Genomic DNA, 14738 nt, shown 5'->3' with positions numbered 1-14738 from the left:
CGTCTCTCACAAAACAAGATACTACTAGTATCCTAGAGCTGCCAGGGTTTCTATGAAACAGCTACTTCCTACAAGAGAGTTATTTGATAGCGCCAAGAAAAAACCATACCATCACAATGTCCTAGAACTAGGAAGCATCTGCCAACAGTATATACCATAGGAAAGTTATGTGTGGGAGTTGTCCCATTATTACATTACAGAGGATCTGGTTACATGATTGGTGTACCTGTGGCCAAAAAAACAACAAAAAACAAACAAAAACAAACACAAAAACAAACAAAAAACAAAACAAAAAACCCTGACACTGAATTCACTTTTATCTCTGGTTTCATGTTCAAGAGACTGAAGAAACAAGTTGAAAGATTCCCCTCTCTTCCATACCACACAGGGACACTTCAGTCAAAACCAGTACTGTACTGGGTAGAGTGAGACTAATGCATAAGATGGAAGAGGCAGAACAGCAGGCAAAGTCAGTACACCAGCTGTTCTGCTTGACCCCCCCTGCCCTTTTCATTCTGCATTCTTGGCTAAGACCAAAATTGTGTTAGAGCAGCCTGGATCTATTGGGCCAGCAGAGAACTCTTGCAAATTTGTGCTTATGTGGACAGTGCTGGATTTATGCACAAGTGAAGTAAGTTAAGGCCAAAAATGATGACAGACCTCTACGTTTTTACAAAATTGTCAGAATAATACATGCTATGGGGCCTCTGACATAGCTTAGCATGTCAATCTGATACTGTGTGTGAATTCTCTTGGCATGACGGACATGAACTTGGCTATATTGTCAAGGTTCTGGATTTGCAACAAAAAGCTAGATACTGAGTTGGGATCTTTTCATACAGTCACTTCTTTATTTCTTTCCATCTAAGGCAGAGTAGGTAAAGTACAATCTCCAAAGCTAGTTTTGTAGGCCTCCAACCCCTCTGTGACCCATCTGAACCTCCAAAACAAAATACTGGGGCAAGGTCATTTGCTACTCCGGGAAGCCTCCATGTCAAACAATTTTGTATGGAAACAAAAGTTTCCCATGAGTCAAAACAAGAAGTGGACTTCCAGTCTCTGCTATAGACTTTGTGTGTTCTTCCACATCTTGAAGGCTGAAAATTACCCCACCCCCCCAGACTTGTTAAAATTTCCTCAAGGCCTTAAAACATTTGAAGGATGACTTCATAAAATGCTTTAATACCAGGTTTTCTCAACCAGGGATGACACTTGGAATGGGAGCAGTAATCAACACGGATAGCATCAACGTTGGAGCCGAAGTAGCTAACTCCATGGATGCAGGTGGGGCCTGGACACTGTAGTAGTCATTCGAGGTGGAGGCAACAGAATCCTCCTCTCATATGGTTGTGGGCGAAGTAAAGGAAAAGGTGGAGTTTCCGTGATCAGTACTGAAGTAATAGAATTGGTAACGGTCGGTATCGATGGAATGGAGCTGAGGGTAGTCGGTACCGAAGTCACAGTTGAGGTGATCTTCAGTATCTTTGAAAATGGAGGCAAAATAGAAACTGATGCCAAGGGGTTCTTTGCCATCATGTGGTCAGCGACCAATAATGATTTTTTCCAGCAATGAATTGTTAGACTTTGGGCCCGGTTTCTCAAAGTTTGAAGTGTAAAGGCCCTACAAGTAGCACAATTTTCAACGATGTGATCTTCTCCAAGACAAAAAAAGATATTGAGAATGTCCATTTGAGAGGGAAACTTTTCTACCACAGGTAGAACAAAACTTAAAAAGGGAAGTAGAGGCCATAGAGTGGGGGGTGGGGGTGGCGGAGAGTACACAATAAGAAATAAAATCTCCCCCCTTTCTTTTTTCTCGTTTTTTGGATGTTTTCGGAGTAGAAGAAATAAATTGAAAAACTAAATAAAGAATACTAAATAATGAAATATGGAACAAGATTAGTAATCAGGAGTCTATTTGGCCAAAAACAGTCCAAGGCGGGTTCCACACTGCCAAAAAGTACGTGCTCGGCACATACTAGCGTTAGGAAGGGGCGTTCTTTCCAGACATCCCTAACCCTAGTATGTGCCAAGCACGTACAAAATGGCGGCGCCCATTCTACATGGGCGCCATCATTTTGACATAGTGGACGCTTAGTGTCCTCACGTCTTGGTGCCATTATGACACCGCAAACACCGGCACTGACAGACCGTCCTTTTGGGCGGTCTGTACAGCGCCCAAGTGAAATTACTGTCACGTCAGACTAAAGAGAACTGAGAAGGAGCTAGATTGGCGGGCTTGGGCATGCTCAGGGTATGGGGCTTCCTGCCAATCTGGTTAGCTCTGAACTTTCCGAATGGAGTCTCTGCGTAGGGCAAAACCCTAATGTGTGAGGTACAGAGACCACAACGAAGAAAGCTACTTTATACAATTCAGTGGTGCAACCATACATAGAAACCTGCTTCCACAATTCTGGTCACTGCATCTCAAAAAGGATATTTTTAAAGCTTGTAACAGTATTGGCTGGGCAGCCAAAATAAAAAAGGTTCTAAAGTAAATCCCCTATGGGCAAATATTACAAAACCAGGGGATTTTTAGTGTAAGAAAAAGGCAAGAAAGGAACAGAGAGCATGGTAAAGTTATATAAAACAATGCTTGTTACAGAGAAGGTGGACAGGTTTTCTTCCCCTCACATAAGCCTGGTATCATTCAATGAAACTGGAATGATGGGAAACACTGAAAAGACAAGGACATCTTTACTAACTACATAATTAACCTATAGAATTCACTATTGCAGTATATAGCAATGGTCACCGCTTCAGATAGGTTAACAAGGGGATCATACAAATTCAGGAAGAATGCGGTTATCAGTAGTGAAAGGCTATTGATTACTTTTTATCATCTCCAGTACAAGGCAGTAAACTTTTAAAAACCACAGTGGGAAGATGTTATTGTGCTCATGTCTTACTTGTATGTTGTCTATGGGCATCCAGGCAGCCATTGTAGAAAACAAAATTTAGGACTATATAGGCTTTTAGTCTGATACAGAACAGTTCTTCTGATTTTTATAGGAGCTGATTTAGAATGTACCACACCAACCTGATGCTCCCTGAAAATACTGGCTCAGGTTGTCATCTAGGCAGATGGGCAATTAACAATCCAACAATCCTACAAACTCCAAATATGAAACTCTATGGCTGTGAGGTGGAATGGAGAAGCCAACAGATTTATAATGTACTTACAGGAGGAGATGCAAGGTGGGATGTCGAAGAACTGCTGGATGAACTCCCAGATCCAGAGCTTGGATAAGAAGGCATTGGCACAAAAGCAGCTGAAAGAGAGAAGGGAGAAAAAAGGAGAAAGAAATGTCAAACTTTTTGGGTTGTCCATAACAAGATTAGAAAAGCTTTCTTGGCTTCCTCATGCCAACTAATTTACCTTGCGTGAAAGACAGCATCATTTAACTGAGAAGGAGAAACCAAGTCACCATTTGGTGCAATTGATTGTGAAATATGTATTTTTTCCACTTTATAAGCTCTTATTTAGTTAAGCTACAGATTTCAGAGGGTACACCATTGTCCCAGTTCCAATCACCAATGTTGCAGTGAAATAGGAAAGGTTTTTTTTCCTGTTCTAGTACCCTGGTAGTGGCCTGCTTTGCTCAAGGATGTTTGCCTGGTATCTGTTCTGAGGTACTTCCAGTGCCTGGTGATGATCTTATCATTAACACATGCCTTATGAGGAGTGGCTTACGAATCTAAAGAAGAGAAAGCAACATGATAGCCACGCTTAAATATTTGAAAGGATGCCATATTCAAACATGTGACAAGTTATGTTTTTAAAATATTGAAAAAATAATGTAGAATACATTTTGTTAAATGAGAGCCAGCATGGTATACTGGTATGAGTGTTGGACCAGGGCACTGGGAAATCAGGGTTTGAATCCCTGCTTGGCCATGGAAATCCACTGGGTGACCTTGGGCAAGTCACACTCTTTCAGCCTCAGATGGCAAGGGCAAACTTCCTCTGAGCAAATTCTGCCAAGAAAACCCCGTGTAGGGTTGCCATAAGTAAGAAATGACTTAAAGGCATACAACAACAACTTACAGAAGATGGAACATACTGCTTTCCTGCTGTTCCAGAGACTATAACCTTGTCTGCATGGGCCAAAACATCTGTTTCCCCTCCTCTTCCACACTGGCATCATCCTATTTTGACGACACATGGCCCAAACCCCAATTCTGGTGTTCAGTCCACATCTGGCATACCCCACACCAGAACTGGGCAAAACAAGGCTACAACAAATTTTAAAAACTTACTTGTTGTTACAGATCTTCTGGGAAGCTCTGGAGTTCTCTGTTTCTGCACCATGGCAGCTGTATCTATGGACATCAAGCTGGGCTGCCCAGTGCATTCACTATCCCTTGAATCACTCATTCTGAGGGCCAAATGAGTCACCCAGCATGTGACCATCAGTGGGCACCTTGTTCTGACTTCAGAAATAAGTGGCCTGCAGTGGAGGTAGATGTGTTGGGCTGCCCAGCTGGATGCCTGTACAGACAGCCACCACTGTGCAGAAACCAAGGCAGAACAGGGCAGTTGCAGAGCCTGGAAACTCCAGGCTTCCCCTGGAGTATCCTGCTCAATGGAGACAAGACACAGGACACAGAGGAATGGAATCAAGCTGCAGGAAAAGAGATTCCACCTAAACATTAGGAAGAACTTCCTGACAGTAATAGCTGTTCAACAGTGGAACACACTCCCTCAGAGAATGGTGAAGTCCCCCCACTTTTTTAGAGGTTTTAAACAGAGGCTGTATGGTCCTTGTGGTCTCTTCCAATTCTATGGACTTTATCACATGAGGAAAATTGGAAGGTTAAAGTGGCCCCAATGCAGGGTCATTCAGGGTATTAGGGACAACTTCGCAGCTGCCTATCACATGACGCTGCATGCAATCTGGGCAGAATCTAGGGAGAATGTGAAGGGAATCAAGAAATTAGCAAATTCGCAAAACTACCGTATTTACATGTCCATTTTGCTTGTAAATTCATTCTTTTCGCGTGATGCCAGCCGTGCGGATGACTCCTGCTTCCCAATTTCCCAGCATCCCTTGCTGTGTCAGGGAGAGGCAGGCAGGCTTGTGCTTAAAGGGATACACAAACACTTCCCTCACCTCTTCTACTGGAGTCTCTAATTAAGGGCACAGCTGCTGGAGAAGGCAGAGAGAGGACGTTTTGCCATTTCTCCTAGATAGGAGGGAGAAGTGGAGGACATGTCCCGGAAAAGGAGGGCTTCTAGGAGTGTCAGCCCTCTGTGGAATCAGGCAGGCTTATGGAACCAGGCTTCTCCTTTCTCTCGTGAATGTCTGTGTTTATGCCTAAAAAGGCATAAACAGTGCATTTTTTGAATAGAAACCAATCATCAAAATGCAGTTGTCAAGCTCACTCTCTGACAACTGAACAACAGAACAAGAATATCAACACAGCCCTCCCTCCATGATAACTGTCATCCTTCTTTGGCCTGAGAGGGAGTGAACAGGCAGGCCTAGCTCCACCAGGGCTAGCTTGAAGAAAGAGAGCCCTCCCTCCATGATAGCTGTCATCCTTCAGCCTGTGAGGGAGTGAACAGGCAGGCCCAGCTCCACCTTTGCAGACATCCTCCAAGGGCACGCCAGTCAAAAAAGTGGAGGATGCAGCTACCGCCCACGTTGCATGGGCCCAAACCCGAGCAGGAAGAGATCTATCTGACAGTTCATAGCAGAGGTGGATGGTACCAGCCACCCATTTGGAAAACTTCTGCACAGTCATAGGCAGTCCCTTTTTGGCCTCTGAGTAGCAAACAAACAGCTGCTCAGAGTTCTTCGAACCCAAGGTCTTGTCCAAACAGAAGGCCAGCGCCCTCTGAAAGTCCAAGGTATGGAGCTGGTGCTTGGTATCGGTGGTCAGGTTCCGGGCCAGAGTCGGCAATACAATGTCTTAGTCCGTGTGAAAAGTCAACACCCACTTTGGAAGAAAGGTGCTATCGGTACGGAGGACCACTTTGTCATTGGGGAACCAGAGGTAGGGCTGGTCCACCCTCAAAGATTGCAAACCTGAGGGCAGGGAACTGTCTAATTAATAATAATAATAATTGTAAGCTGCTCTGAGAGCCTTTAGGGCTGAAGGGCAGGGTATAAACACCATAAACAAACAAACAAACAAATAAAGCACAGAGTTTGCTTGCACAGCGAATGAAGGTGATGGCCACAAGGAAAGCTGTTTTTCAGGTCAGCAATGTCATGTCTATAGTGGCCATGGGTTTAAAGGGCTTGGATGCCAAGCAAGAAAGCACAATGTCCAAACTCCACACTGCTGTCGGTACCAAGGATAGAGGATGCAGGTTGCTAAATCCTTTGAGGAATCTCTTTACCAGAGGGCCCTTGAAAAGAGAAGGCCTGCCCTCGAAATGGTAACGAGAACAAATAGCCGACAGTTAGCACTTGATGGAAGTCAGTCACAGTCCCGAGTCTGCCAGGGACATCAAGAACTCCAGCACCGTCGGGACCAATGCTCGGGATGGAGAGATGTCTTTCTTGGAGAAAGTGCAGGAACTTGTTCCACTTACATTGGTAAGACTTTTGGATTGAAGGCTTCTGTGCAGCCAAAATAACAGTCCTGATGGAATCAGGTAAAGATCTTAATGACAGATCCTCCATGCCACCAATGGGAGAGTCTGCATGTCCGGATGGAGAACCAGGCCTTCGTGAAGGGAGAGAAGGTGTGGCCGGAACGTCAGCCAGAGGCACATTCTTCAAGACAGGTGAAGGGAGGAACCATGGTTGTCTCGACCACTACAGTGTGATGAGGATCGTGCTGGACTGGTCTGATGTCTACTCTCGTGATGAGTGGAAAAGGAGGAAAGGTGTAAACCAGTCCTTCTGACCACTTGAACTGGAAGGCATCTCTAGGGAATCCGGAGCACGAGTTTGAGAGCAGAACCTTGTACAGTGAGTGTTCAGAGGTGAGACAAAGAAGTTAATCGTTGGCTCGCCCCCCAGATGAAAGAGGTAGGCGACCGTCTCGGAATGGAGCCGCCACTTGTGGCACAGGTTGGAGGACCTGCTGAGCTGGTCTGCCAATTCATTCTCTGCTCCTGGGAGGTGTATGGATTGGAGAAGGATTCTGTTGTTGATGCACCAGTCTCAGATCCTAAGGGTGATCTCAAGCAGTGTCTGGGACTTTATGCCTCCTTGTTTGTTCAAGTAGTACATGACAGTGGTGTTATCCGTCAGAAGAAGTACTAACTTGTCAGAGAGGAGCGACTGAAAGACTCAGAGTGCCTTTTCCACTGCCAACATCACTAGGGCATTGATGTGGAGTTGGCTTTCTGATAAAAGTCAATTTGTCCTTGATGATAAAATATAGGATGTGTGCCTCCCAACCTTCCAGGGATGCATCTGTTGTTAAGAGTGATCTCTGGTTGTGGGGGCAGAAAGGGTATCTGGATGTTGAACTACAATGACTTGAATTTGCATTGACTAGGTTTCACTGGCTGTGTTTGAGAAGAAGAATGTGTATGCCACATTGTTGGGACTCCAATCCCATTTTCAGTATTGACTATGCTAGCTGGGGCTGATGGCAAAAGCAGCCCATCATCATCAGGTATTCCCCACCCCTGTCTATGTAAATATACTGTACTTTTAAAACAAACAAAAGACATTGGACTTTGAATATGACCCATTTTCCCCATGTAGAAAGCAAACTTGCCACTAAGCGTTCATATGTAACAAAACCTGATTCAGTCTATTCTCATATCCTTGTACGAAAATGTACACTATGCACACAATAAAGAATTGCACAGCTGGATAACTGGGAGGGATGCATGCTAAGTTGTAATTTTTTAGTCAGTTAAATTCCTTGATCTTACCACCTTTAAATCTGAGTAAAAATGTACCAGTGATATATAACATTGGAAATAGAGATAGATATTAATACAAATGTTGATACAAAGACATCTTAAAACAGGCATTCTCTCTTTGATCTCATACATGACGAATCACTCTTAAGAGATGATTCTGGCTTCCACACATCCAAGAAGAGTGAAATATCACTTCATACTTCAGAAATATTTTCATCCACAAATATAACTAAACTGATTGAAAAAGTGATTAAAACGAAGGCACGATTAATACATTCACATTTCTTCGTAGTGGGTTTCAGCTCTTGCCTTATCCTTAGAAGTGTTACAAGATCCTAACACCACAGAGCACAATATCAACACACACCTTTTGCTAATCAGGGCTATGTCACAACCACTCTATATTTTTCAAACCACTGTTCTTTTAGGTTGACAGCACCTTGGGCCTTCTTATCCCACTGCTGTCACCAAAATTATGTCGCAACCCACTCTAAATTTCGAAGGTTTAGTAGTGTGGTGTTGTTTAAAAACTCTGGCCAGGTGGTATTTGAAACAATAAAAGTTTATTTGAAAACAGAACTGTATAAGATATTATGGATACAAAGTTGTTACTGTAGTCTTTCTTTGTTACTTTGTTACAGTGGTATTCTTGTAATCGTAATCCTATTGCTAACTCAGCCACTCAGGCCATTGAATCCTGCAGGATATCAATAAACCGAAATCCTCTCCTTAGAGTTCAGTTTATTCTGAGTCTCTCTCTTTCAGACTCCAAATATATTAAGGTCCCTCTCTGGACCTAACAGAACCTTCTTGGTCTACAGTCAAACCCCAACTTGGAATATCTATCAGGTTGTAAGTTCCTCACACTGGACTTAAACCTCAGTTCCCCTCTGGAACTTATAAAACTATGTCCACTTAATGGACTCAACAGAATCCTATCTGAAGTTCTTAACTGCCACAATGGAACTTTCAGTCTTTCCCTGCCAGCATCTCATTGGCTGAGGGCAGCTGGCTCATGATTGGCTGCTGTCCATCTTTTCTCCACAGGCTATTACACAACCTTTAGGGCAAAACACAAAACATTTCTAACTCAGGTGTGCATTTTTAAATTTTTTTATTATCATTATCATCATCAATATTATCACAATCCAAAATCTCTTGATTTACAGATACATAAATAGAAAAATAAACAAACCAAACAAAATACTTAATATATAAACATGTATATAATATGAACACACATACAAAACAGGTTCACAGTTAATCAAATGAATGAGTCCAAGAGGCCATCTTGGTCTGCAAAAGAAAAATCGTGCAACATGCCTTCAGGATAAGTATTCGTGACTTCAAGTCTTACTACTGAAAACACACAGGCCATCCAGAAACTGATTTCAGCTCCCAGAACTGTCAACCTTTGGCTAGGGCTAATAATGGAGCTGTAGTCCAACAAGATCTGAAAAGCCACAGGTTTTCACCCTTGAATGGGCAAACAGATAAAAAGATAGATGAAAGTGAGAGCTAGACCTGTATGTAGGTGGGAAATGTTGCCTAAGGCGGGATACAGACTGCCCCTTTGTGCTACGTATTGGGGCCAAGGCAGCCACAATGGCAGCCCAAAGACCCCAATACGGCACTTTTCAGGACCAGGGAGAAACGGCAAAATGCAGCTTCTGGTCCCAAAAAGTGGTATCCTTGGGGCTTCATGCCCCAGGACACCCCGGGAGCTGCAGCCAGGGGAGAAAGGGGCCACTCGGCCCCTTCCCCCCCTGGGGTGTTCCCCGTGGCAATCTAGTTGCCATTGGAATGAGGCGCCCTCTGAGAAGGAGCTCTATTTCGGAGCTCCTTTCTGTGTCGTGGTTAGGCTGCCACAAGCGGTCTGATGTGGAGCGAAGACGTCACGCCCGCACCACGCCATTTGGATGCAGCGCGGCTGTCACATCAAAATGGCGGTGCCCATGTGTACAGGGTGCCGCCATTTTTTACATACGGAATACGTGCTAGGGTTGCGGTGCGTCTGTAAGAGACGCCCCGAGGCGACCCTAGCACGTATTCATTACATGCTACAAGGCCCGTCTGGAGAGGGTCTATGTTTTGTTGGGAGACATTATGATGGACACATTGCCTCTCTGCTCTTCTGGCCAGCTATCATACTCATTGGTTCACCGGCTCAGTAGGTTCTGCCCTGACCAGCATAATCTACCCAAGGTATCTGAACTTGATATTATCTGTGTCATCTGCAATGACCAACAAACTATGGTTCTTTCCCAAATGCCACAAAGGTAATGGGTAAATACTCTTAGAAGATGCTTTATTTACAAGCAAGCACTCAAAGAACTATCCATGGGAGATGGCTAAATAACCACAACCAAACCTAGTTCTGATTTTCATCATCATTGATTCCAGTTTATCCAAAGTTCAATGGCAATTTGTTGTCTTGAAAACACTCTTCACCCATCTGATCATCTGCTTGAAAGTCCTGATTCACACATAAAAGTGAGGGTCACTCATCACATGGATTTAAACCTTCCAAAATACTACCTCAGACTGCTGGAGAGCCTTCCTAGATGACAAGGTGAAAATAAATACTACTTGATTCATATGCTGAGCTGTGCTCTTTGATTCCTTGTCATATTAATGTCTTTGAAAACTGGGCTGAAGGCCCATGAAAGTGAATTTTTAGCATCAAAGTACATAACCACAGGCTCTGGCCATCACCTGCCCCCTCATAGATAGCTTATTCCCAACAAAGGAAAATAAGAACAAGAATTTCTCACCATCCTGTACTTGGCTAAGCAATATTTCCTTTTACGGTGACTGTGACTTCATGAGCCTTATTCTTGAGTCACACCCAGACATAGGAAGACTGTGGTCTAGGGGACAATGCCGGACTTCTAAATGCCTGTGGACACCGACATTTTATAGGACCAGTGTCCCAGGGAAGGGAGTGAGATGATGCTGGGGATAGCAGCTGGGTGATGGGAGCCCTACTCTGTCTCTGTCTGCCTTGGCTTTGCAGCTTTGGTGGTGGAGAACATGGATAGGCTGGTAGTGAAGGGAATGGAGGCCAAGTCAAGAAAATCCTTTGTTGCTTTTGTGGTGATTCTTGCCGATTTGGTCTCTGTAACACTGGAGCAGAGCGTGGTGTCGTTCCAGCTGGCTGCCAGGGCGTCTGCTGAGTAGGCCAGGGCTGAGATGATCCCTTCTGGTTGGTGAGTGATTCTGACTTTGTTGAAACCATTTTCCACAAGGGCAAAGCAGTTGGAGGAGGAAGATTGGTTGGTCTGTGGATATCCTTGAGCCGGGAATATCCTTTCCGTTTCTCAGGACCATTTGTCTCAAGGCCTTCTCCCCAGGTTGGTCCTGCAGTTGAAGATAAGGACTGGGAAGGCTTGACAGCATGGGACCTAAACCAGGCGATTTTTTTCCTGCCCATGGGAGTGACACCTGAGTACAGTTAAGTGGGGTATTATTTCAAATTATGGTCAAGGATGAAATTACAATTTGGAACAATGGAGACCAAAAGTTCCAGCTTTTCTTAAGAGGTGCCTACTAGCTCTATACGCTTGATGTTAAATTGATACCATTCACTTAGGATAAACAAAATAAACAAAATAATAAATGATGGTGTGATGGAATGCCCGTTATTTGCCTGACTTGATCAGAAGAGAATCCAGAACTGCAATTTATCTCTCAGCTTCACACCCACATGAGACAGCTGCAACCATCTGCTTACATGTTCTGAAAACACAACTATTTAAGCACCCACGCCAGCAAAGGAGCATTTGCTAGATGAAACCTAGCAGGTGTAGGAAAAGTTAAACACCTCCATTGCAACAATCCTGCCTTGCATGCGCTCCTCACATCCACATTCTTGTTATTGCAAGAATGCACCTTTCCAAAGAAAAAACCTAGTTTAGTTCTCAGTCTTAATAATTTTAGCTGGCTTTTTGTAGAACTAAAGTTTGGAAGCATTCCTTTTTTGCACTCCAACTCTCAGAATCCACCAGCCAGTACAGCTACTGTGAGATGTAGTCCAAAAAAAACCAAACCTCTTTCAAGCTCTAGTTACAACATAGATCTTCATTTAAACCCTGGGATTAAACATTCAAAGCTATTTTATACCAAAATCAGTTCACTAGTCCATTTGATTCAAATTCACCCAAACTTGGATGCTCAGAAGCTGATGGATTCCAACTCCCATAGTCCCAGACCATTCATTATGCTACCTGTGGCTGCTGGGAACTGAAGTTAGCCAAACATTATCTATATTCTGTGTATTAGTGCTCTCCAAGGTCTTAGACAGTGAAAAGATTCTCTCTGCCTAGGACATGAGATTCTTTTAATGAAAGGTACAGGAAACTAAACCTGGACCTAATACCTGAAAAGCATCTACCACTGAGACATTGCCTGGGTTTTTGGTAAACTTTTATTTACCAATATTCTTTTACCAACATTCTCCTCACAGTTGGTTTTTGTGTATACTCCTTTTAAGTGCAAGATGCTTCATTGGTTTGAGTGTTGGACGACAACTTTGGAGACCAGGTTTCAAATTACCGCTCAGCCACGGAAACCCACTGGGTGACCTTAGGCAAGCCACACTCTCTCAGCCTCAGAAGAAGGCAAAGGCAAACCTACCTCTGAAAAATCTTGCCCAGAAAACACCATGTTAGGGGTTGCCCATAAGTCAGAAACCATTTGAAGGCACATAACAACTGAAACTGTTCTACTTGACATCATCGACTTTACATTATCTTCCACCTCCACATTTCACCCATGAGCTCTTCAAGATAATTTCTCATCTGTTTAACTATGGGCTACAGAACATTATTTTCAGTCACAAGACAAGTAACAAAAAGAGGAATTATTACAAAGATTAAATGCAAGTGTTCATGCAAAGTCACAGTGAACCAATTCATCTGTCATTACAAAACACACTGTCCATCAAAATTCAAAGACTACTTCCCTATGGCCTGGAAGACTGAAGTTTGGTGCATGTCATTTAAGGCACCTAGCTCAATAGGATAATCTGAAAACACAAAATATGAACATATGTCTCTGGGGAAAGAGAAGAAGGTGGGCTTGTATTTTGGGGGTCAGCAATGATTGTTTGCCTGTGCTGTTTGGAGACTGGTGAGGGTGGTTTGGTTTTGGCTGGGTGCTCTCCCTGGTCTATGGGACAGGGCTTTTGCTGAGTCACTGATTTGGTTGGGGCAGAGTTAGTAGCCACTAGCTCTATATAGCTGCTGCTATAAATTCTGGTTCAGTCATAAAAATCAATAAAAACTACACAGTAACTGTCATCTTGAAAATAAAACTACACATTAAAAAATACAAATCAATGATATACATTGCTAGCCAACACTGACAGAATACAGGTTTTCACAAAAAATCTATACTAACTAATTCCAAGGAATTCAGCCCAATTTATTTTCTTGAGTGGCGTGTGGTTTATACTTTTAGCTATCAATTTGATTAAATGTAGGCTATGGTTGTATTGTTTTAGACTGTGCTACAATTTTCTGAATTTATACTTTTACAATCTAACTTTTGTTAGTCAATTGCAACAGTACACGAGGTCAACAGAAGGGGGGAAGGAATCAGCTGAACAGAATGACTTTGATGTCTTTACACCGGAGATGGGAAATATAAATAAGATATACCCGAATTCTCCAAACAGTAAGGAAAATATGATTTAATAGACATCATGAAACCTGCTGGGATCAGTACCATTCTAAAGAAACAGACCAAACAAGGAAGGAGAAGGAGTAGCATTATATGATGAGAATGTGTACACCTGTGAGATATGTGACTTAGAACATGGAAGACAGGTTGAGAGGCTTGGGGTAAAAAGTAAAGGAGAAAGAAACAACAGTAACCTCATTGTGGGGGTCTACAATAAACCCCTAAGACAGAATGAAGATTTGTATGATGCCTTCCTAAAACAAATGATCAAATACAGTGGGGCCGCCATATCAGTGGGCTAGCCATTTGTGGACACCAGTGTCTGTGGATCACCCCCCCCCCCCCGGTTGATAATGGTGGTGCATGCATGCGGCCGTGCCAATGTGGCCACATAACTGTGGCCACCTGCTGACTGTGAAACGTATTGCATGGGGCTCCAGGAACCAAATGGCATGGAACAAAAGGGGGTGTGATGGGAACGGAATGAGGAAAGGACGCATGTTATCGCATGCCGGAACGCCACCGATGCCGTTGGAAGTCCCCATACCATTCCAAATCCGTGCCAGAGAGGCCGATTTTCAGGAACTGCAAATCTGATAAGTATGCCCCCAATTCTGTCATCCAAGTCATTGGTAAAGATGTTGAACAGCACTGGGTCCAGGACAGAGCCCTGTGAGACCCCACTGGTCATTTCTCTCCAGGATGAAAAGAAGCCATTATAGAGCACCCTTTGAGTTCGGCCGGTCAACCAATTACAAAACCATGTAACAGTTACCTTGTCTAGTCCACATTTTACAAGCTTGTTTGCAAGAATGTTATGAGGAACCTTGTCAAAGGCTTTACTGAAATTAAGATATATCCACAGCATTCCCTTACCAATCTGGTAATTTTATTAAAAAAAAGAGATAAGATTTGTCTGGCATGACTTGTGTCTCTGAAAACCACGCTGACTTTTTGTGATTATGGAATTGCCTTCTAGATGTTCACAGACTCTCTGTTTAATGATCTGCTCTAGAATCCTTCCTGGTGTTGATATCAGACTAATAGGAAAATAATTGTTGGTTCTAGTACAGATCATTAAACATTCAGTCTGGGTACACTTAGAAAGATATGCTGTCATTACTAACAGTCAGCATGGGTTTCTCAAAAACAAACATGTCAAACTAATCTTCTCTCTCTCTCTCTCTCTCTCTCTCTCTCTCTCTCTCTCTCTCTCTCT

The 14738-nt window shown here is 43.3% G+C and overlaps 2 protein-coding genes across 22 annotated transcripts in view; both read right to left on the bottom strand.

The window, feature by feature from the left end:
• Nucleotides 1-14738, bottom strand: part of EP400 (E1A binding protein p400) — a 390490-nt gene that overhangs the window by 213980 nt on the left and 161772 nt on the right. The window lies entirely within an intron of this gene.
• The window catches only part of ULK1 (unc-51 like autophagy activating kinase 1), a 151990-nt gene that overhangs the window by 40813 nt on the left and 96439 nt on the right, over nt 1-14738 (bottom strand). For all 4 annotated transcript variants that reach the window (XM_042441548.1, XM_042441545.1, XM_042441547.1 and 1 more), the window contains exon 12: nt 3184-3272. In XM_042441548.1, coding sequence (XP_042297482.1) covers nt 3184-3272 — 89 coding nt within the window. The remainder of the gene's footprint in view (nt 1-3183; nt 3273-14738) is intronic.

The sequence above is a fragment of the Sceloporus undulatus genome, chromosome 10 (assembly GCF_019175285.1).
Source record: "Sceloporus undulatus isolate JIND9_A2432 ecotype Alabama chromosome 10, SceUnd_v1.1, whole genome shotgun sequence".
NCBI lineage: Eukaryota > Metazoa > Chordata > Lepidosauria > Squamata > Phrynosomatidae > Sceloporus > Sceloporus undulatus.
Note: the sequence above shows the minus strand (reverse complement) of the source record. Positions and strands in the feature narration are given on the sequence as shown.